Source organism: Oncorhynchus kisutch, linkage group LG12 (assembly GCF_002021735.2).
Source record: "Oncorhynchus kisutch isolate 150728-3 linkage group LG12, Okis_V2, whole genome shotgun sequence".
Taxonomy (NCBI): Eukaryota; Metazoa; Chordata; class Actinopteri; order Salmoniformes; family Salmonidae; genus Oncorhynchus; species Oncorhynchus kisutch.
In genome coordinates, this window is record NC_034185.2 from 37,979,271 (window position 1) to 38,002,945 (window position 23,675).

A 23,675-nucleotide genomic window follows, 5' to 3' on the forward strand; every position below is an offset into this window, starting at 1 on the left:
CTGACTCATTAAATGACGACATGTTGTGGTGGATGTTCCTCTCTAAAGGGAGAAGAGAAAGTAGTTACAATGAGAGAGAGAGAGAGAGAGAGAGAGAGAGAGAGAGAGAGAGAGAGAGAGAGAGAGAGAGAGAGAGAGAGAGAGAGAGAGAGAGAGAGAGAGAGAGAGAGAGAGAGAGAGAGAGAGAGAGAGAGAGAGAGAGAGAGGGCAAGAGAGAGAGAGAGAGAGCGAGAGAGGGCAAGAGAGAGAGAGCGAGAGAGGGCAAGAGAGAGAGAGAGAGAGAGAGCGAGAGAGAGAGAGAGAGAGAGCGAGAGAGAGAGCGAGAGAGAGAGCGAGAGAGAGAGCGAGAGAGAGAGCGAGAGAGGGCAAGAGAGAGAGAGGGCAAGAGAGAGAGAGGGCAAGAGAGAGAGAGAGAGAGAGAGCGAGAGAGCATCTGAAAAGCGCCATACTCCAACTAACCCGCATAGCGCTGGAAGTTCTACAAAAAGCTTTAAGTTGACCACGGCAAAAAGCTTTAAGTTGACCACGGCAAAAAGCTTTAAGTTGACCACGGCAAAAAGCTTTAAGTTGACCACGGCAAAAGCTTTAAGTTGACCACGGCAAAAAGCTTTAAGTTGACCACGGCAAAAAGCTTTAAGTTGACCACGGCAAAACACACAAAACCAATTGATTCAGCATAACCGGAATTGGAGGCTACCTTCTGCGACGTCGAAGCTCTGGAACTTGACAGGCTGTGCGTAGTTGACCATAGCAGAGAGGTAGGGGTGGATGTTGGTGGTGGCTCCTACGTACGTGTACGAGGCAATCAGAGCCTCCTCGTCATCCGTCGTCTCGCCAGTCTACACAGGAGCAGAAAACACACAGCCGTTTTACACGCTAACACACAACTCTGTTGTCTCCCAGTCCCCACTATGTACACAGGGAAGCCTCGAGTCTGAATATAAAATGAAGTCATTATAAAGCACAACGCTAGTTACACTCTCGTGATCAATACATGCATTCCCTGTCCAGAGAAAGAGCTTTACAAGAGCTACAGGTTAGAGAGAAGGCGACACGCTCCACGGTAAGGGAGAGGTTAGTAAAGAGAGAAAAGGGGGGGCAGCTGAACCGACTCGCACACCTTCTTGTTGTTGTTATCCTCAGACGCCTCGGAGATGTCTGTGGCGTCTGTTGCTTCTGTGGCCTCAGACATCTCTGTCGGATCCTCCTCCACCACCTGAACACACAACAATAGTAAATTATAAACCATGGTGAAACACGCTGCGCCATGGGGTGACTCGTTTACTGTTCTATTTAGGCTGGTAACCAGTTTATCATAGCAATAAGGCACCTTGGGGTTGGTGGTATATGGCCAACGTACCACGGTGAAGTGCTGTCATCCAGGCACTCCACCTCGCGTCGTGTGGCATATTATCTAATATACCACACCCCTTCGGGCCTCATTGCTTAAAGATACAAGGCCTTCAGAAAGTATTCACATCCCTTGACCTTTTCCAGGTTTTGTTGTGTTTCAGCCTGAATATAACATTTATTCATTTTAGATTTTGTGTCACCGATCTACAGTTATTCCCCCATAACGTGAGAGTGGATACGGAAATATGGATACGGAAATATATATATATATATATGGTACAAATGTGCCTTGAATTCGAAATAAATTGCAGACAGTGTCACCAGCAAAGCACCCCCACACCATCACACCTCCTCTTCCATGCTTCACGGTGGGGCCCACAGATGCGGAGATAATCCGTTTTCCTACTCTGCGTCTCAAACTAAAAATCTCAAAGGACAGATTTCCACTGGTCTAATGTCCATTGCTCGTGTTTCTTGGCCCAAGCAAGTCTCTTCTTCTTATTGGTGTCCTTTAGTAGTGGTTTCTTTGCAGCAATTAAACCATGAAGGCCTGATTCACGCAGTCTCCTCTGAATAGTTGATGTTGAGATGCGTCTGTTACTTAGCATTTATTTGGGCTGCAATTTCTGAGGCTGGTAACTCTAATGAACTTATCCTCTGCAGCAGAGGTAACTCTGGGTCTTCCTTTCCTGTGGCGGTCCTCATGAGAGCCAGTTTCATCATAGCGCTTGATGGTTTTTGTACTTGATTGACCTACCTTAATGTCTTAAAGTAATGGTGGACTGTCGTTTATCTTTGCTTATTTGAGCTGTTCTTGCCATAATATGGACTTGTTTTTTTTATCAAATAGAGCTATCTTCTGTATACCACCCCTACCTTGTCACAACACAACTGATTGGCTTAAACACATTAAGGAAAGAAATTCCACAAATGAACTTAAGGGACACCTGTTAATTTAAATGCAATCCAGGTGACTACCTCATGAAGCTGGTTGAGAGAATGCCAAGAGTGAGCAAAGCTCAAGGCAATGGGTGGCTAATTTGAAGAATCTCAAATAGAAAATAAATGTTTGATTTGTTTTACACTTTTTGGTTACTACATTATGTGCTATTTCATTCTTCAATGTAGAAAATAGTAAAAATATAGAAAAACCCTTGAATGAGTAGGTGTTTCCATACTTTTGACTGGTACTGTATATCTTTTACAAATAACTGACAGAGTGAAAAGAAGGAAGCCTGTACAGAATAAACATATTCCAAAACATCCTGTTTGCAACAAGGCACTCAAGTAAAACTGCAAACAAATGTGGCAAAGAAATGACATTTTTGTCCTGAATTCAAAGCATTATGTTTGGAGTATCACACTTCATATTTTCAAGCATGGTGGTGGCTGTATCATGTTATGGGTATGCTTGTCATCTGCAAGGACAAGGGAGTTTTTTTTTAGGATAAAAAGAAACAGAATGGAGCTAAGCACAGGAAAAATCAGAGAGGAAAACCTGATTCAGTCTGCTTTCCACCAGACACTGGGAGACAAATCCACCTTTCAGCAGGACAATAACCTATAATGCTTGGCCAAATACTGTTCAAACGTTTGGGTCACTTAGAAATGTCCTTACATGAAATGAGTTGCAAAATGAATAGGAAATATAGTCAAGACGTTGGCAAGGTTATAAATAATGATTTTTAACTGAAATAATAATTGTGTCCTTCAAACTTTGCTTTCGTCAAATAATCCTACATTTGTAGCAATTACAGCCTTGCAGACCGTTGGCATTCTTCTTGTCAATTTGTTGAGGTAACCTGAAGAGATTTCACCCCCATGCTTCCTGAAGCACCTCCCACAAATTGATTTGGTTTGATGGTCACTTCTTACATACCATATGGTCAAGATGCTCCTTCAACAGCTCAATAAGGTTAAGATCCGGTGACTGTGCTGGCCACTCCATTATATTAGAGAATACCAGCTGACTGCTTCTTCCCTAAATAGTTATTGCATAGCTTGGAGCTGTGCTTTGGGTCACTGTCCTGTTGTAGCAGGAAATTGTCTCCAATTATAAGGGCCGTCCACAGGGTACGGCATGGCATTGCCAAATTGAGTGATAGCCTTCCTTCTTCAAGATCCCTTTTACCCTGTACAAATCTCCCACTTTACCACCACCAAAGCACCCCCAGACCATCACATTGCGTCCACCATGCTTGTCAGATCTTTTCAGCATCTGAAAAGCATCTTTTCTGCATCTCACAAATGTTCCTTTGTACAGCGTCTGTTCTTTGGCCCATCTTAATCTTTTCTTTTTATTGGCCATTCTGAGATATGGCTTTTTCTTTGCAACTCCGCCTAGAAGGCCAGCATCTCGGAGTCGCTTCTTCACTGTTGACGTTGAGACTGGTGTTTTGCGGGTACTATTTCATGAGGCTCCTAGTTGAGGACTTATGAGGCATCTGTTTCTCAAACTAGATACTCTAATGTACTTGTCCTCTTGCTCAGTTGGGCACCGGCGCCTCCCACTCCTCTTTCTATTCTCGTTAGAGACAGTTTGCGCTGTTCTGTGAAGGGAGTAGTGCACAGCATTGTATGAGATCTTCAGTTTCTTGACAATTTCTCGCATGGAATAGCCTTCATTTCTCAGAACAAGAATAGACTGACGAAAGAAAGAAAGTTTTGTTTCTGGCCATTTTGAGCCTGTAATCGAACCCACAAATGCTGATGCTCCAGATACTCATCTAGTCTAAAGAAGGACAGTTTTATTGCTTCTTTAATCAGAACAACAGTTTTCAGCTGTGCTAACATCATTGCAAAAGGGTTTTCTTATGATCAATTAGCCTTTTAAAATGATAAACTTGGATTAGCTAATACAATGTGCCATTGGAACACAGGAGTGATGGTTGCTGATAATGGGCCTCTGTACGCCTATGTAGATATTCCATACAAAATAGTTTCCAGCTACAATAGTCATTTTACAACATTAACAATGTCTACACTGTATTTCTGATCAACTTGATGTTATTTTAAATGGACAAAAAAGTTGCTTTTCTTTCAAAAACAAGGACATTTCTTAGTGACCCCAAACTTTTGAACCGTAGTGTATAAACTGGAGTTGCTTACCAAGATGACGTTGCATGTTCCCGAGTGGCCTAGTTACAGATTTGACTTAAATCTGCTTGAAAATCTATAGCAAGACATGAAAATGGCTGTCCAGCAATGATCAACAACCAACTCGACAGAGCTTGAAGAATGTAAAAAAGAATAATGGCCAAATATTGTACAACACAGGTATGCAAAGTTCTTCAGATACTTACCCAGAAAGACTCTCAGCTGTAATCACTGCCAAAGGTGATTCTAACATTTATTGACTCAGGGGTTTGAATACTTATCTAATCAATATATTAGTGCTTTATTAGCCATTAATTAAAGAAAAAATTATTCCACTTTGACATTACAGAGTATTTTGTGTAGATTTTTGACAAACAATTACAATTAAATCCACTTTGTAACACAACGGAAAGTGGAAAAGTCAAGGGCTGTGATTACGTTACGTAGGCACTGTACTACAGACCAAAATATACTCCAGTATATCTACACAATGTATCTCAGTCATCACCTGAACACACAACTGAACACAGACTCTTTTTTGGGGGGGTCATAGGTTACAGTCTTAGCTAAAAAAAATAAAAAAAATATATTCACAAAATGTCTACCTTTTTGATGCTGTTGTCCCTCTCCCTCTCCTCTCCGTCTTTGTTCACACTGTCGCTGACACTGACACTGGTGCTGAGGCTGTTCTCTTCACTAGGTTCCTCTGATGTACACGTCTTCAAGTCAGGAATCACATCCTTCACGTCACCTAGAGCTACAGATACAGGAACACACTGTTACCCTCCAACACACGACGTTCAAAACAGCCCCCCCCCCCCGGAGAGAAAAATGTGAAGCTTTAAAAGTGAATGTCCTGCAATTCTCCACATTCTGCCATGACTTATGTGACATTCATATAATATCTGAATGGGGGCACCCTGGAGGTCAGGGCCACTGGGTTCGTGCCTTGCGTGCCTGGTCAGTAATTCAACCATGATTACTAGAAGGTTTAGATAGCTGGCAAGACTGAAAAAAAATAGCTTACAATCTATAAAATGTTAGCTGACGTGGGCTAATTGAGTGACTGTCAGTGACTGACATAACAAGAGAAATGCTGCTGATGCACTAACCCATTTCAAAATTGCACACTGTGTATTTCTGCTATCCTAACCAACGGCAAGCTGAGACCCCCGTTGACTTCCTAAGCGGCAGCTTACGTCTACACTCTTAGAAAATGAAGGGTTCCAAAATGGTTCTTCAGCTGTCTCCACAGGAAAAATATTTTTGGTTCCAGGTAGAACCCCTTTGGGTTCCATGTAAAAACCCTCCGTGGAAAGGGCTCTACATACAACCCGAGAGGTTTCTACCTGGAACCAAAAGGATTCTACCAGGATCCAAAAAGGGTTCTTCAAAGGGTTCTCTCCTATGGGGACAGCCGAAGAACCCTTCAGGTTCTAGATAGTATAGGAACAACACTGGTCAAAGACACACACCTACTCCAGTCAACCGACTCATAATTGCCTGAATATCTCAGCATCCAAAGTGACCACACACCAGCACAAAAAGAAGAAGAACAGGCATACACACACACACACACACACACACACACACACACACACACACTCACCGTTCTCCACATCTTCCTCTGTCTCTGCTCCTAGTAAGATGGCTGGTGTGTTGGTCTCTCCTGCCTCCATGTGCTTCTTAAAAGACTCTAACTGCTCTGCAGAACACACACACACACACACGCAACAACAGAACTCAGCATAGTGTAAGTCAATCCAAAAACAACATGCAGAATGACTCAGAACAGGCAGGTCCAGCAGTAGCGACATCTGCGTGAAACTAAGGGATATAAAATGAATCTTTGCATGAAGTTAACAGCCATATGAAAGACGAGACTGTCGCTGTCAACGTACTCTGTTCCACCTCGGGTTTCAAGCGTTTGTTTTTGATGAGGATTTTGCGTTTGAGATCGTTGGGAGAAGGCAAGGGACGACCCGCCTCAACCTGGCAACAACAGCAAACATTACGTTTATTTTGACTCAAGACATTTGCAGTAAATGGTTCACTTTCTGTAGCATGGAAATATTACATCCACATTGTTTACCATGTCCAGTCATCCACGGTACTGATACAGATATGGACACTGTAGATAAGAAACAGACAGGTATAGATATATAGTGTGGACTCACAGGGAATCCCTCAAGGGGATGCCTCAGTAGGTATTCTCCAAAGATCTCCTCACAATAGCGAGCCATCTTATACTGCTGGGGTTTACTGAAACACACAGGATTTTTTGTTGTTGTCATTAAATCAAATGCAATAATAGTTACATGTCATTTCGATCAGATGTACAGGAATAAATGATAACATTGCCATGTGCAAAGTTGTCCAAAAAATATTCGGGATCACTACGACATCCTACCTGCAGTGGTTTTCAAATGACAGGATCACGGGATACTCAGACGTCACAAAGGCAGTTTCCCTGATGGCTGAGATCACGTCCTTTATGACGGGGGAAACAATAACATGGGGATTGATGTTGAAAATCGCCCTGGATCCATTACTGATCATTCTCCTTAAGTCTCTCTGGATGCGAGTGTCTGATCAATAACTACAGTGGAACTTTCGAATGTAGCTGCAGGTTGCAATTAGATGCAGTATCAATCTATCAACACAAGAGGGCAGACTTGCCATATGTAATGAATACAACATTCTGACTAATCGTCTCCATTCTTGGAGTGAGTGTGTGTGTGTGTGAGTGTGCGTGTGTGTGTGTGTGTGTGTGAATGTGAGTGTGCGTGCATGCATGAGTCTGTGTATGTACCTTGAAGAGGATGTCAGTACACATGGCCTTGCCATGAGTGATGATAGGCTCCTGGTCTTCTCCTTTCCCATCCCAGCAGTCCAGCTCTACACACCTGACACAAATACAAAAACAGTTTACACACATTATATAAAACACACACACACACACACACACACACACCCTCTCCACCCCTACCTGCAGCCGGAGAGCAGCACCTGTCTGTACATCTCCACGGAGGACTTCCCTCCGAACTGCCTCCCGTTCAGGTAGGTGTTGTGGGAGGATGCGATGAAGTAGTGGGCCAGAGGCTGTTCCATGTCCTGGTACAGCTCCAGACAGTCCAGGAACACCGGGGCATTCTCATCTGACATCAGGTACCTGCAGAAGCCATCGCTGGACATACGGCCTGGGGGAGAGGAGCAGGGGGGGGAGGGGAGAGGAGGGGGAGGAGCAGAGGGGGAGGGGAGAGGAGCAGGGGGGAGTGGAGAGGATCAGATGGGGAGGGGAGAGGAGGGAGAGGAGCAGGGGGGAGTGGAGAGGAGCAGAGGGGGAGGGGAGAGGAGGGAGAGGAGCAGGGGGGAGTGGAGAGGAGCAGGGGGGGAGGGGAGAGGAGGGGGAGGAGCAGAGGATGTTTAACATACACTCTTCGACTTCATTTTTCCTCAACTCTCACACAACCAACATGTGGGTACATTAGTATGAGGGAGGTGTGCTCTTTTGTTATTCACCAGAAGAGGGCAGCAGTGCTCTTCCCTCTCTCTCACTCTCCAGCCATCCCACTCTCTCACCTTTCTTCTTGAGGTCGGGGTCTCTCTCGTACTTCTCGATGATCTGCATGGCTCGTTTAGGGTCGTAGAAGGGGAACAGGATCTCATTTAGCCGCGGGTCGCGCTGGTTCTGGAGAACGCAATGACACAAAAGACCGTCTCACTCACAAGCGCACACACACACACACACACACACACACACGTCACTGCACACTAAGAACATTGGGACCCATTCCTAACTTGAGAAATGTGCATGAACTCGAGCTTCTGCGCAGATCTACCCATGAATACTAATGCCTGACTTCGGCAAAACTTAGCAGAAATGCGTTTATGGTTTTAAGCTACTGTCGAGAAACTTGACGTGCACAAGTCATGTGACCAACTGAGTTGAACCCGGGTGTCTTCTGCGTGCCATAAAACGATTTTATCCCGCTGATCTAATTAGCTCGTGAAGCTAGCGCCAGTTTTCAGGTCTTACGCAAGGGTTAAACTACACATCATGCGCGGGTTGCTTTAACGCACCACCTCTGTTCAATTTCTCAGGTTAGGATCGGGACCATTATGGCAAGAGACAGCAATTAAAACACACTCACACACACACACTCACACACACACACTCACACACTCACACACACACACTCACAGCTGACGCTTACAAACAAAATGCGGGTTGACACCTTACACTGACACAGTGACAATGGATATAGTACTATCCGGTACAAACACATCTTTTATTTGTGGGTGTTGACAAGTGACAATGAAAACCAAAAAGCCCGTTACTGGTACAGAGCGACTGCAATGAGGTGGGGAGAAGAGGTGTATGTGTGTGTGTGTGTGTGCTCGTCAGAAGTAGGGCGCTAACGGGTGTGGTCTTACAAGACGAGACACATGACAACACCACTGGCCACTAAAGCAGAAGGGAACACATTTTTCCAGAGCCTTTGTACTACTCGGAGTCTACTCGGTGTTGCACACAGAGAAAGAGAAGCAGGCACGCGTACAGAAGGTAGAAGTGGAAGCAGGTATGTTTTTCAGCCAAAGCAGAGACAACTAGCAGAGACAGACAGACAAACAGGCAGCAAGGAACAGGCAAAGATGGCCAAACAGGGAGCCCCTCCCTCCCCAGGTCGCCAGGGTTACACAATCAGTCACAAGTATGCAGGGGGGGGGGGGGGGGGGGGGGGGCGTGCAGCTTAGAGGGTCAGGATGAAATTATCCCTAGACAATGATTTAAGGTCAGTCTTGCATTCTTATCCCCTCCAAATGCAAACTGATCCTAGATCTGTGCCTAAGGGCAACTTCTACCCTGTGCCAGGTGAGAGGGGAGGGGGTCAAGCAGTCACACAGTGAAGTTAATGAATGATAAAGAGCTTACTTCATTCAGAAAGCTGACTAACTGGTCTACGTTTAAAAAATCACTTTTGTCCCCATTGCTGCAAAGGAATTCATTAGAAAGACAAAATGTTAGGATTCTTAAAAACCCTCTCAGTCAGTCAGTAACTAGAAAGCAGAAGTTTTTTTCTTTAAGGGTAAAAATAGAGCACTGTCATGTTACACTTTCATAAGAACATTCTAGAAACATGTTAACATCACCACTGGTCAAACATTTAATAACCGTTGAGTTGGTTTAAAAGAAACGTGTTAAAGTGTCCCTGATTAAGCAGATTAGGTTGTCCGGGGGTTGTTAGTAGAGCAGCTGTAGGCCGTCTAAGGAATTTGATCTCTCAAACAAAGCACCAACAGACAGTGCATTCGGGAAGCATTCAGAGCACTTGACTTTTCCCACATTTTGTTACGTTACAGCCTTGTTCTAAAATGGAGGGGCAAAAAAAATTATCCTCATTAATCTACACAAAATACCACATAATGACAAAGCAAATAAAACATTTAACATCGTTTGCAAATGTATTTAAAAAAAAAAGTTATATCACATTCAGAACCTTTACTCAGTACTTTGTTGAAGCACTTTTGGCAGCGATTACAGTCTCGAGTCTTCTTGGGTATGAAGGTTGACACACCCTGTATTTGGGGACTTTCTCCCATTCTTGTCTGCAGATCCTCTCAAGCTCTGTCAGGTTGGATGGGGAGTGTCACTGCACAGTTATTTTCAGGTCTCTCCAGAGATGTTCGATTGGGTTCTGGCTGGATAACTCCAAGGACATTCAGAGATTTGTCCCGAAGCCACTCCTGCGTTGTCTTGGCTGTGTGCTTAGGGTCATTGTCCTGTTGGAAGGTGAACCTTCACCCCACTCAGAGCTCCTGAGTGCTCTGGAGCAGGTTTTCATCAAGGATCTCTCTGTACTTTGCTCTGTTCATCTTTCCCTCAATCCTGACTAGTCTCCCAGTCCCTTCTGCTGAAAAACATTCCCACAGTATGATGCTGCCACCACCATGCTTCACCATAGGGATGGTGCCAGGTTTCCTCCAGACGTAACGCTTGGCATACAGGCCAAAGACTTCAATCTTGGTTTCATCAGACCAGAGAATCTTGTTTCTCGTGGTCTGAGAGCGCTTTAAGTGCCTTTCGGCAAACTCCAAGTGGGCTGTCAAGTGCCTTTTACTGAGGAGTGGCTTCCGTCTGGCCACTCTACCATAAAGGCCTGATTGGTGGAGTGCTGCAGAGATGGCTGTCCTTCTGGAAGGTTCTCTCATCTCCACAGTGGAACTCTGTCAGAGCGACCATCGAGTCCTTTCCAAATCATGTCCAATCAACTGAACTCAAAAAAAGTTTCGAGTCTCATAGCAAAGGGTCTGAATACTTATGTAAATAAGCTTTGTCATTGTGGGTTGTTGTGTGTAGATTGATGAGGACATTTGTCTATTTCATCCATTTCAGAATAAGGCTGTAACGTAACAACATTTCAAAAAAGGAGTCTGAATACTTTCTGAATGCACCGTAGAACAACTCTCTCTCTCCTGTCATTCACATAAACAGTATATACACACTACAGTTATCAACCCAAACTGTTACTAAATACCTCTTCACTACAAGTATCACTGTTGGGACCATGCTGGAAAAACACATAGCAATAAAATGCTATATAGATGTTGTGCTGTAAACGCCTGACCAGTGAGCAAAACTGGTTGAAAACACATATTTACAACCAGTTTTGACGTTGACAAGATGTCTTCTCAACCAGTGTAAGACCTTGTTTACTCCTACCCTTACTGTACACTCAGATGCGACTAGCATTTATGGTGCCGCTAGCTTCCTAGAGTAGAGCAAGGTTAGATCATGGAGAGGGGAGAGTAGAGCAAGCAGAAGAGGTCTGGGGGAGTGGAGTTGGTGACCACTCACATTTTCTTGAAGAGCTCCTCGATGTCAGTACGAGGGCAGATCTTCTGAGTCAGGGCATAGAAGATGTCGAAGGGGAACGCCGCGTGTTCTATCTCATCGTTCTGAGGGAGAGAATGGCGTGACACGTGTTTACACCAGGGGGAGGAACAGATGTGGCACACGGAAGGGAGATCCAAAAAAGGGGGCACCGTGCAAAAAACATCCAATTTACCTTCCCGCTAGGCAGCCCCAGTTCCTTCAGAGCCTGAAAGATTCCTTTCTCTGTTTTCCCAGACGCAAATGTCCGTGTGATGCTGAAACAGAGCGAGGTCAGCCGTCGTCATAAACGCCCATTGGATGAACTCAAATGACTGATAAATGTCATTACCAACCGAAGTGTCTCTTACGTTCTCACTGGGATCTTGCCGTTCACATTGGTCAGAAAGCACATCCTCATCCAACTAAAAAAAAAGAAAGAAGAGGAGACGACACATATTGAGGTGTGGGTTTGTGTGTGTGTGTGTGTGTGTGTGTGTGTGTGTGTTTTTTGGGGGGGGTTTCTCTAGTAAAACAAGGAAAATTCAGACAAGTGGGGGCATTTAGCCGGTCCCTACAAGGAAAAAGGCAATTTTAGGTTCAGGGGTTAGGTTTAGGGTTAGGGTTACTATTACGGTTAGGTTTAGGAGTTAGGGTTAGGGGTTAAGGGTTCGAGTTGGGTTTAGGGGTTAAGGAAAATAGGCTTTGAATGGGTGTCTACTCACTGTTTCTTGAGGCAGGTCATAGGACAGACGTTATTGGCTCTGAAATTGTGGATCACTGACCTCAAACCCTCCGTCCACTTCTGCAAACAAACAGAGAAAGAAACAAACAAACAAACACAAGCGTGTTCACACATACATACACTATATATCCAAAAGTATGTGGACACCCCTTCAAATTAGGGGATTCAGCTTTTTCATCCACACCCGTTGCTCACAGGTGTATAAAATAGAGCACACAGCCATGCAATCTCCATAGCTAAACAATGGCAGCAGAATGGCCTTACTGAAGAGCTCAGTGACTTTCAACATGGCACAGTCATAGGATGCTACCTTTCCAACAAGTCAGCTCATCAGATTTCTGCCCTGCTAGGGCTGCCTCGGTCAACTTTAAGTGGCGTTATTGTGAGGTAGAAACGTCTAGGAGCAACAACGGCTCAGCCGCGAAGTGGTAGACCACACAAGCTCACAGAACGGGAACGCCGGGTGCTGAAGCGCATATTGCGCAAATATCGTAACACTCACTAGTGAGTTCCAAACTGCCTTTGGAAGCACACGTCAGCACAAGAGCTGTTCGTCGGGAGCTTCATGAAATGGGTTTCCACGGCTGAGCAGCCGCACACAGGCCTAAGATCACCATGCGCAATGCCGAGCGTCGACTGGAACGATGTTAAGCTCGCCGCCATTGGACTCTGGAGCAGTGGAAATGCGTTCTCTGGAGTGATGAATCACACTTTACCATCTGGCAGTCAGACAGACGAATCAGGATTGCCAGGAGAACGCTACCTGCCCCAATGCATAGTGCCAACTGTAAAGTTTGGTGGAGGAGGGATAATGGTCTGGGGCTGTTATTCATGGTTCGGGCTAGGTTCCAGTGAAGGGAAATATTAAAGCTACAACATGCAATGACATCATAGACGATTCTATGCTTTTCCTGCTTCAACATGACAATGGCCCCGTGCACAAAGCGAGGTCCATACAGAAATGGTTTCTAGAGATCGGTTTTGGAAGAACTTGACTGGCCTGCACAGAGCGAGCCAGGCCTTATCGCCCAACATCACTAATGCTCTTGTGGCTGAATGGAAGCAAGTCCCCACAGCAATGTGCCAACATCTAGTGGAAAGCCTTCCCACAAGGTTGGGGGCTGTAATAGCAGCAAAGGAGGGACCAACTCCATATCAATATCCCTGATTTTGGAAGGAAACGTTTGACGAGCAGGTGTCCACATACTTATGGCCATGTAGTGAACTTACACAATACACACACACACACGCGCGCGCGTCCGGACGTTTACTTACTCACAGCGTATCCGTTTCACTGTGTCTATGTGTGTGTGTTCTCTCCTCACTCACAGTGTTTGTCTAATTTCCTCTCTCTGTTTAATTTCAAAGCAGCCACGACCAAACAGCAGATGCAGATGTATGCACACAGCCATCCTGCCTGTGTGTGTGTGTGTGTGTGTGTGTAAACAGCGTTGATTTCAGATCTCCCTCGCCTCTCTCTAACACATCTTGTCCGGCTCCCATCTCTTTCAACGGACACATTACCCTTAATACGTGAGGCAGCGTGCCGTTTGTCTCTGGGCTACGCGTGTGCGTGTGCGCGTGTGTATATTGTTCACAGGCTGTGCTGATGTGAACAACTGTGTCAGCTCTTCAGGTCTGCTGCAACTAACCTGCTGAGTGTGTGAGATGGTGTGTTAGTGTGTGTGTGTGTGTTTGGTGTCTGTATACGAGAGAGTAAGTGAACAAGGTAGCATGAATGAGCGTGTGCTAGTGTGTGGGTGAGTGTGTGTGTGTGACCTTCAAGTTCAGCTGGTGGTGGCAACTCTAGGTAGTTTATTATTATTCATTTGGCATTCCGTCTTCTGCAGTGTAAACCCCACGTTAACCAACCCCCCCCCCCCCCCGCTATCTCTCGCTCCGTCTCTTATATATGCCTTATCAGGAATCCAACGAAAACAACTACATCAAACAATTCAGCGTCATCTGTTCACTGATACATCGGTTCATTTCTCCAGTAATCAGACAATTAAAAGGTGTCTTCTGCTCCCAGCTGACTGAGAACTCCAATCCTCCCATTCATTCTAACACTCCTCTAAAACATCCTGGCTGGCTAGCCACAGCTTTCCATGTCACCACCAGAGTGCAATGTTTAGCATGATGACCCCTGTAAGGGCTAGCGGGGAGAGAAGGAGAGAGAGAGAGAGAGAGGGAGAGCGAGAGGGACAGAGAGATACCCTGGCTGCGTGACGGCATTACCCTAGCATTGTCTGGATTCACTACCAACATGTGCAACAGTAGGGGTTGACTAAGTCTGTTAGAGTTGAGTAACGTTATATTCATGTTGTAATAGTGTTGTATGAGCCCTGTGCCAGTTTTAATGGTTGCGCTGTGCCATTCCTGGTCGATCGGATCAGTGGCAGCGTGTGATGTGGTATGGATGTCGTATGAACGTTGTAACAATGCTGTCATAACATGATGTTAAGGTTGTGTATTTACCCTAGCTGTGTCTGGGCTGTCAGCCACCATGTACATGAAGGAGAGGTTGACGAGATCGGTCCCGCTACAGACACAGATGACACATCCCTCCAGCTCCTCCTCTTTCTTCCCCGCTGCCTCGAACGAAGACAGAATCTTAGGGTCCTAGAGAGAGGGGGAATAGAGAAAGAGAGAATAGAGAGAGAGAGAGAATAGAGAGAGAATAGAGAGAGAGAGAGAATAGAGAGAATAGAGAGAGAATAGAGAGAGAGAGAGAGAGAGAGAGAGAGAGAGAGAGAGAGAGAGAGAGAGAGAGAGAGAGAGAGAGAGAGAGAGAGAGATACAGTTGAGGTCAGAAGTTTACATCCACCTTAGCCAAATAAATTTTAACTCTGTTTTTCACAATTCCTGACATTTAATCCTAGTAAAATTCCCTGTCTTAGGTCAGTTAGGATCACCACTTTATTTTAAGAATGCGAAATGTCAGAATAATAGTAGAGAGAATGATTTATTTAAGTTTTCATTTCCTTCATCACATTCCCAGTGGTTCAGAAGTTTACATACACTCAATTAGTATTTGGTAGCATTGCCTTTAAATTGTTTAACTTGGGTCAAACATTTCGGGTAGCCTTCCACAAGCTTCCGACAATAAGTTGGGTGAATTTTGGCCCATTCCTCCTGACAGAGCTGGTGTAACTGAGTCAGGTTTGTAGGCCTCCTTGCTTGCACATGCTTTTTCAGTTCTGCCCACAAATTTTCTATGGGATTGAGGTCAGGGCTTTGTGATGGCCACTCCAATACCTTGACTTTGTTGTCCTTAAGCCATTTTGCCACAATTTTGAAAGTGTGCTTGGGGTCATTGTCCATTTGAAACACCCATTTGTGACCAAGCTTTAACTTCCTGACTGATGTCTTGAGATGTTGCTTCAATATATACACATACTTCTCCATCTTCATGATGCCATCAATTTTGTGAAGTGCACCTGCAGCAAAGCACCCCCACAACATGATGCTGCCACTCCCGTGCTTCACGGTTGGAATGGTGTTCTTCGGCTTGCAAGCATTTTTGTTTTATCAGACCAGAGGACATTTCTCCAAAAAGTACGATCTTTGTCCCCATGTGCAGTTGCAAACCGTAGTCTGGCTTTTTTATGGTGGTTTTGGAGCAGTGGGTTCTTCCTTGCTGAACGGCCTTTCAGGTTATGTCGATATAGGACTCTTTTACTGTGGATTTACTGTGGATATATAGATACTTTGTACTTGTTTCCTTCAGCATCTTCACAAGGTCTTTTGCTGTTGTTCTAGGATTAATTTGCACTTTTCACACCAAAGTACGTTCAGCTCTAGGAGACAGAACGCGTCTCCTTCCTGAGCGGTATGACGGCTGCGTGGTCCCATGGTGTTTATATTGTTTGTACAGATGAATGTGGTACCTTCAGGCGTTTGAAAATTGCTCCCAAGGATGAACCAGACTTGTGGAGGTCTACCATTTTTTTTTCTGAGGTCTTGGCTGATTTCTTTTGATATTCCCATGATGTCAAGCAAAGAGGCACTGAAGGCACTTTGAAGGTAGGCCTTGAAATACATCCACAGGTACACCTCCAATTGACTCAAATGATGTCAATTAGCCTATCAGAAGCTTCTAAAGCCATGACATTTTCTGGAATATTCCAAGCTGTTTAAAGGCACAGTCTACTTAATGTATGTAAACTTCTGACCCACTGGAATTGTGATACAGTGAATTATAAGTGAAATAATCTGTCTGTAAACAATTGTTGGAAAAATGACTTGTGTCATGCACAAAGTAGATGTCCTAACCGACGTGCCAAAACTATAGTTTGTCAACAAGAAATGTGTGGAGTGGTTGAAAAACGAGTTGTAATGACTCCAACCTAAGTGTATGTAAACCTCCGACTTCAACTGTAGGTATTAAAGACCAACAGAATCTTATCAAGTCATTTCAAAACGTGATAGTTTCATTTTTGGAACCATTTAATCCGTCTCAGACTTAGAATGTTATATAACTTTCCTAATGTAACATTGATTAGTTGAGGATTCCCCTTCTTGCGTTATCCTTTGAACTATCTAGAACAAGCAGAATAACTGTTGTGTGATTGAATCAGCTGGAAAGCAACAGACGATTCATTCTGCAAAAGCCAGCCTCTGTTTATTAAAGCCAATACAGCCAAATATCTTCAACGTGATTCTTCTTTCTTTGTTCATTGAGTTAGCGGCGATAGCCGTGCGATTGTGTAATCGTGTTAGCAATCCGCCCGAGATCAGCCATGAGATGAGTTGCTCTTTGTCTGTTGTTTACCAAGGAGAACGCGTAACCTTACCAAACACAGACAGGGAGGGGGGAGGGACACGGCCTTACACACACCACACGTACGCCATGCACAGATGCAGTCGCACACACTGTCTCAGACATAGAGGACCTCCCGCTCTGTCAACAATACACACACTACCTTGTGATCCGTGCACACACACCAACGAGTGTTTTCAGATGTTTGAGTATTTGTTCGGAGCTGAGCGAGTGGTTTGTTCTCCGGCGTTTTTGAGAAAGCACACCTTTATTATAGTCAGGCATCCGTATTGGTACTCCCTCAGGACCCCAGGGCCTTCCATAATTCATGTCGCTCGCATGATGCCAAACATTACACTGCAGCAGGACACGACCATAGAATTATTGAGGGAGTCCATATGTAATGGAAGGAATAGCTGTGTGTGTGTGTGTGTGTGTGCATGTGCGTGTGTACACATTTTACTATACTTGTGAGTACCAGAAAGTCTTCACAAGAATAGTAAACCAACACAAATTCTGAGAAGTGAGGACATTTTAGGCTTAGGTTTGGGGTTAGAATTAGGGTTAGGGGTTAAGTTTAAGGTTAAGGTTAGGAGTTGGTGTTTATGGTTAAGGTTAGGGATAGGGAAAGTAGGATTCTGAATGGAAATAAATTGTCTTCACAAATATAGTTAAACATAGTTGTGTTTTTGTGTGCGAGTGTGTGGTGTGTGTGTGTGTGTGTGTGTGTGACATCAGCCCTGGTGTTCATGAAAGGAATACTCTGTGGTTAATGTTTGCTGTATTTTCATGAAGTCCCTTCTGTTTAAAGAAAGCAGAAAAACACTTTCAGGGACATGGAACAGCCAATTAGCCTAAATGCATTTGCTTCCATCAAAGAGTGTTCAATAGCTTTTTTTGTCTGTTGGAAATCATTGTTCTATTGAGGCAACTAACTTAACAAACTACATTGTAAAAGGCATTGTTACAGTATCCCTCCCAGATAAGAAACAACATCCAAGGCTAAATAACTCGCTTTAGATACAGCTACAAACCTGGAGGGTTAGAAACATTCAAGTATGACATATTTCATGTTGTTGAACGTACAGGTAATTGCCAAGATAAAGTAAAACACTTGGGTAAAATAGTGTAGAATCTTGTAGAATCTATGCCAAGGCACATTGAAGCTGTTCTGGCAGCTTGCAGGGGGCCCAATACCTTATTAAGACACTATATTGATGTTTCCTTTATTTCGGCAGTTACCTGTAGCTGTACCCGGTCTAAGATATGAAGGGCAACGAGCAGAAGGCTGTATTTCACCAACTACCCTCAGCTTTCACTGCTCCAACTCAATCAATAGTGTATTAACAGTGGTGGGAACAATGGAACAAGTGACTAACTCTCGTCTCCTCTGTTACCTTGGCCACTTCAAGTACCACTGCCCTTAGTCACGCTACCGTCACCCCAATTATGACTTGGCCCTGTGGCTGGAACGGTAAAGTCGTGAGGGGCGAGGAGATGGATGCAGAGGAGTGGGTGAGAAGGTTATTTGAAAGATGGAGGGAGGAAGGTAGGGACTAAGGGAGGAAACTGGGTTTTAAAGGTGCTCACCCTTGGCACGGCTCCGACTCGAATACTGTTGATCAGAGAACATTCTAGAACCTGGCCCTCCTGTAGAGAGATAGAGAGAAAGAGAGAAAGAGAGAAAGAGAGAGAGAGAGAGAGAGAGAGGGTAAAATTGATCTTGTCAATGCCAAGCAAAAAAAGACATATTCCATCCCACTCCCCAAACCTCACCAAGCTTTGTCGGATTACAGTAGAGTCCTGCCTGTCTGCTCCAGAAGCTCCATAGACATACGGTATGCTGCTAGTGGCCAGATACGGCTGTCTGAAATGACATCTGCCTACATGCCCCCATGTCGCAGCGATAAATACAATAACCCAGAGAGAGACAGAGAGCGAGACAGTAATACGATCAGCGTGGAGGAATATCCTGCTATCGTCTTACACAACGGATGAATCCCAACGGCATGACGGATAACAAAGCCCTTCCTCTCCAACCAGCATTACCTTCTAACATGAGCAGTCAACCCCTCCTAATTGACAGAATCAGGTGTGTTACAGCAGGGTTGGAACAAAAGAACACTCAGGAGTAGGGTACAGGCCACCCCTGCTTTATGTGTTGTTGCTGAAGTGTTTGATGAATGCTAAAGGCCATTTTCAGCGAGGATATGGGGCCTCTCTCTCCTCTACGGGGAGGGTTCATTTGATGCAACCGTCTCAGAGTCACCTTGGCTAAGTCAAGTTCTGTCTCAAGCAGTTCCTTCCATCCGTGCGCATTGAGTTGACTGACTTGCAAGAATGTACCATTGGAAAAGGAGACTGGTGTTGAAAAGGACCTTGCAGTCGAATCGCCTACAAGCCATAGGAGACGGCATTCTATCCTCTTGACCTTTTCATACAGGAGCATCCTACGCTGAATAGCTTTCAGTCTTTCCTGTTCTCTCTCTGCATAAAGTCCATTCTATACCATTGTCTTGCTTTTCCCTCTCTGAATAAAGTCCATTCTATACCATTGTCTTTCTTTTCCCTCTCTGAATAAAGTCCATTCTATACCATTGTCTTTCTTTTCCCTCTCTGAATAAAGTCCATTCTATACCATTGTCTTTCTTTTCCCTCTCTGAATAAAGTCCATTCTATACCATTGTCTTTCTTTTCCCTCTCTGAATAAAGTCCATTCTATACCATTGTCTTTCTTTTCCCTCTCTGAATAAAGTCCATTCTATACCATTGTCTTGCTTTACCCTCTCTGAATAAAGTCCATTCTATACCATTGTCTTGCTTTTCCCTCTCTGAATAAAGTCCATTCTATACCATTGTCTTGCTTTACCCTCTCTGAATAAAGTCCATTCTATACCATTGTCTTGCTTTACCCTCTCTGAATAAAGTCCATTCTATACCATTGTCTTGCTTTACCCTCTCTGAATAAAGTCCATTCTATACCATTGTCTTGCTTTTCCCTCTCTGAATAAAGTCCATTCTATACCATTGTCTTGCTTTACCCTCTCTGAATAAAGTCCATTCTATACCATTGTCTTGCTTTACCCTCTCTGAATAAAGTTTGGCAGAAGCTTCAGTGACGAAGACTACTCAACTCTCTGACCCAACAGAACACTTATAGAAGATTCTGGAGTGGCGCCTAAGTCCTCGTTTTCCCTCCACCATCAACAAACACCAAATGATTGAATTTCTCATGGAAAAATGGTGTCACATGCCTCCAATAGAGTTCAAGACACTTGTAGAATCTATGCCAAGGCGCATTGAAGCTGTTCTGGTGGCACAACTCCTTAGCAAGTTGCTGTTTTCATTTATTTTGGCAGTTACCTGTTGCTGTACCTAGTCTAAGATACTAAGGGCAATGAGCAGCAAGCAGCAGGCTATATTTCACCAACTGCCCTCAGCTTTCACTGCTCCAGCCCTTGAAACTCAGTCAATAGTGTATTAACGGTGGTGGGAACAATGGAACAAGCGACTAACTCTCGTCTCCTCTGTTACCTTGGCCACTTCAAGTACCACTGCCCTTAGTCACGCTACCGTCACCCCAATTATGACTTGGCCCTGTGGCTGGAACGGTAAAGTCGTGAGGGTCGAGGAGATGGATGTCTTTCTTTTCTCTCTCTGAATACACTCACGAGCACAAAAGACAGGGCACTGAGTAAGAGGATGAGAACGAAGCCTTTTATATACACAGATCTGGTTGAGAGACTGTACCTTTCCGTCGCTCTTCCACGTGATGAAGAAGCCAAACTCGTCCACTTTGACCAGACAGTTGGGCTCAAACAGAAACGGGTCCTGCGAGGAGACAGAAGCATTTCAATTCGAGAGCCAATCAGAGGTTTCATTTGATGTGCGAGGACATTACACACCCACTCCCGTTACCTAGCTAGTACACGCACGACTTGCGCCACAAGATAAACAGCAGCATCGATAATTCATTTTTAAAGATGTAACACATACACACACACACACACACACACAGACACGCGCAAGGAGAACACACACCTACACCCTGTGTGTGCAGGAGAGGAGGACATAACGCTAGGACAAAGACAAACACATATAAATGTGAATGTCATGAACTGTCGAATGCAAACGGTGTCTTGGTAACCCCACACACCAACCAACGGCTACCGTGGTGACCGGACATACCCTGATTAACGTGGCAGGCAACACTCACTGGCCTCCTGGATATATTATAAAAGATCAATTATCCTGGCTAAATCTAGTCTTCCACTTCCTGTTACACGTTTACTGTGACGTTGGAGACTTTTTAAGTCTTTTTAACAGTGAGTTAAAAAGTGAGTGACACGCACACACCGCAGCATGTGTTGTTTCAGTGAGATTATGGTAAGTCAGAGGAAGCGTCGGAAGGTATAACTTCTTTCGAGAAATAGTTCCTAGCCTACTAATTCAATCCCACAATTTAAAGGATAGAGTTGTGGTTTATTTACGGTCTACTTAATGTGGTAAACCTCCCAGTTCCAAATTCATGAGGCGGTTATTTGTCAAACAGCCAGGTTTGCTTCAGGCACTGGGGGGGGGGCAGCAGTCTGTCAGCGGGCCAGACGGCGAGGATCATAAGGTGGGAGGGAGATAAATATAGTCCCAGGCTCTGACTGGAGGCCTTGTGTGTGTGTGTGTGTGTGTGTGTGTGTGTGTGTGTGTGTGTGTGTGTGTGTGTGTGTGTGTGTGTGTGTGTGTGTGTGAGAGAGACCCGAGAGGGAGTAAGTATGGGGTGGGCTGACAACAGAGTAACAGCAATGTCATTTGGATTACATTCCCGTAGTCCATCCATTTGTCTGCCGCGTTCTAAGTGAGCGCCCACGTGTGTGTAAGAGAGAGACCGAGTAGAGGGTCGTTGCAGAGCTAAAGGAAACAGTGAGTGACACGCACACACCGCAGCATGTGTTGTTTCAGTGAGATTATGGTAAGCCTTCAGTTCAATCAATCAATCAATCAAATGTGTTTCATAAATCCCTTTTTACATCAGCAGATGTCACAAAGTGCTGTACAGAAACCCAGCCTAGAATCCCCAAAGAGCAAAGCAATGCAGAAGCACAGTGGCTAGGGAAAAGTCCCTAGAAAGGCGGGGGCCTAGGAAGAAACCTAGAGAGGCACATGTGCTGCTCGACACCAGAAATATGGCTGTTAGTTCATGCATATACTGTGCCAGCATCGTCCGGGTTAGGGGAGGGTTTGGCCTGGGTAGGCCGTCATTTTAAATAAGAATTTGTTCTTATTCTGACTAGCCTAGTTAAATAAAAGGGTAAATAAATCGGATCCCAGCCGTATAACTAACAGTCCTGACATTCAGTGACATTGGAAATCAACAAAAATCCAGCATGGTGTAAACTGAGCTTCAGTTGTATTCGCCTTGTAAAGACGTCTGTTATAGATAGTATCTACAATATTAGGCTGGGTACTTCTTCATTCTAAGAGGTAACCTGTTTGGAATGGCCAACCCCCCCCAACACACACTCCTTGGATGGTGTGGGGCAGGGAGTGCATGTGGGAGTCATATATTTGGCTGCATTGATAAGAGAGGGTGACCCCTGCTTGTCTGACTCACTACTCTCATAAGTACATTCCTCCCTCAGCGTGCAGTGGAGCTCTGCTAGATGTGTGTGTGTGTGTGTGTGTGTGTGTTGAGTGTGTGTGTCTTAAGTGCAGGGCTTGACATTAACCTTTTTAGCCATTTATCCTTTGGACAAATAGGACTGATGTTTTACTTGTCCAAAAGCTAGTCTATAACACCATGTTTACATCATTGTATGACGCAAGGAACCACTTTACAAAATAAAATGCATTACTGTCTTTTTTGACCATAGAGAATCAGACAAAAAATGTAGGCTACACTCTGCCTGTTGACTTCCTGTCTCAAAATACAACACTGCCCCTTTAAGGCTCTCCTGGAGGATGATTGGTCACGCTTGGTAGCCTACAAAATATTAAAGAATTACAATTAGAACCAAATACTTAACCAAATAAATACCCCCAGGATGAGAAAATACATATACGGTTCAAAACAGACTCTGGGACAGTTCTGGGACTACAGATCCAAAAGCATAAAAATGTTGATGACGTTTTATTTCTTCATATTATAAACTCAGCAATGCACATATAGCTGTATAGGCTATGTGGGAATGTTCCCATATGGAATTAGCAAGAATATGACATAAAACGTCCAGTTTTTAAACAATTCCATTTCTGGTTAAACCGTTTAAAATGCTGACCGTCTCAGCTCAGGTTCAAGGTGGGTGATGATGTGGGTGCATAACAGACACGGTCCTTCCCGCTCGGATCTTTTTTGACCATTCGATCTGAAAGAACCGCGCCTCGAGTATGTCGACAAAAAAAATCAAGCCCTAAAGACGTGAATGTAAATTATCTTTCATTATATTTGTCAAACATGACTGGCCTTTAGCCTATATTTATGTCATTAAAAGTCTCATAAAAGTTTGGCTACATTGGTTTAGACGTGAGGCTGTAGCCAATATGCATATTAACTATACTTTGACCTGTAGGCTTTTGTATTTATGTACATGAAACATTTTTTGAAAAGTATTACAATGTTGGCTTCTCTAATCCAATGCTGATCACAGTAATTGTTTGATATTGTGATTCCTATGTGATTTATTTAACTCAAATCTATATTCTTCTAGTCTTGCATTTAAAAAAAATTTTTTTACTTGTCCCAGACAAGAGGACAAGTGTTACTGTCGAGCCCTGAAGTGTGTGTGCAAGTGTTTTGACTGCAGCATGGCTCCCTCCTCTAAGAGTTCCCAATCCATCACCCTGCTCTTTAA

At 44.3% G+C, this 23,675-nt stretch overlaps 1 protein-coding gene across 1 annotated transcript in view; it reads right to left on the reverse strand.

Moving 5' to 3' along the window:
- LOC109900392 (1-phosphatidylinositol 4,5-bisphosphate phosphodiesterase beta-4) overlaps positions 1-23,675 on the reverse strand; it is a 162,647-nt gene that overhangs the window by 34,741 nt on the left and 104,231 nt on the right. The window contains 19 exon segments of the mRNA XM_031837514.1: positions 1-42; positions 698-839; positions 1,121-1,216; positions 5,055-5,206; positions 6,059-6,154; positions 6,351-6,441; positions 6,627-6,711; positions 6,860-6,939; positions 7,262-7,355; positions 7,439-7,649; positions 8,032-8,140; positions 9,386-9,443; positions 11,309-11,409; positions 11,520-11,601; positions 11,695-11,748; positions 12,049-12,128; positions 14,547-14,690; positions 18,421-18,480; positions 20,581-20,661. The exon segment at positions 1-42 is cut by the window's left edge and continues 43 nt beyond it. Coding sequence (XP_031693374.1) covers positions 1-42; positions 698-839; positions 1,121-1,216; positions 5,055-5,206; positions 6,059-6,154; positions 6,351-6,441; positions 6,627-6,711; positions 6,860-6,939; positions 7,262-7,355; positions 7,439-7,649; positions 8,032-8,140; positions 9,386-9,443; positions 11,309-11,409; positions 11,520-11,601; positions 11,695-11,748; positions 12,049-12,128; positions 14,547-14,690; positions 18,421-18,480; positions 20,581-20,661 — 1,858 coding nt within the window.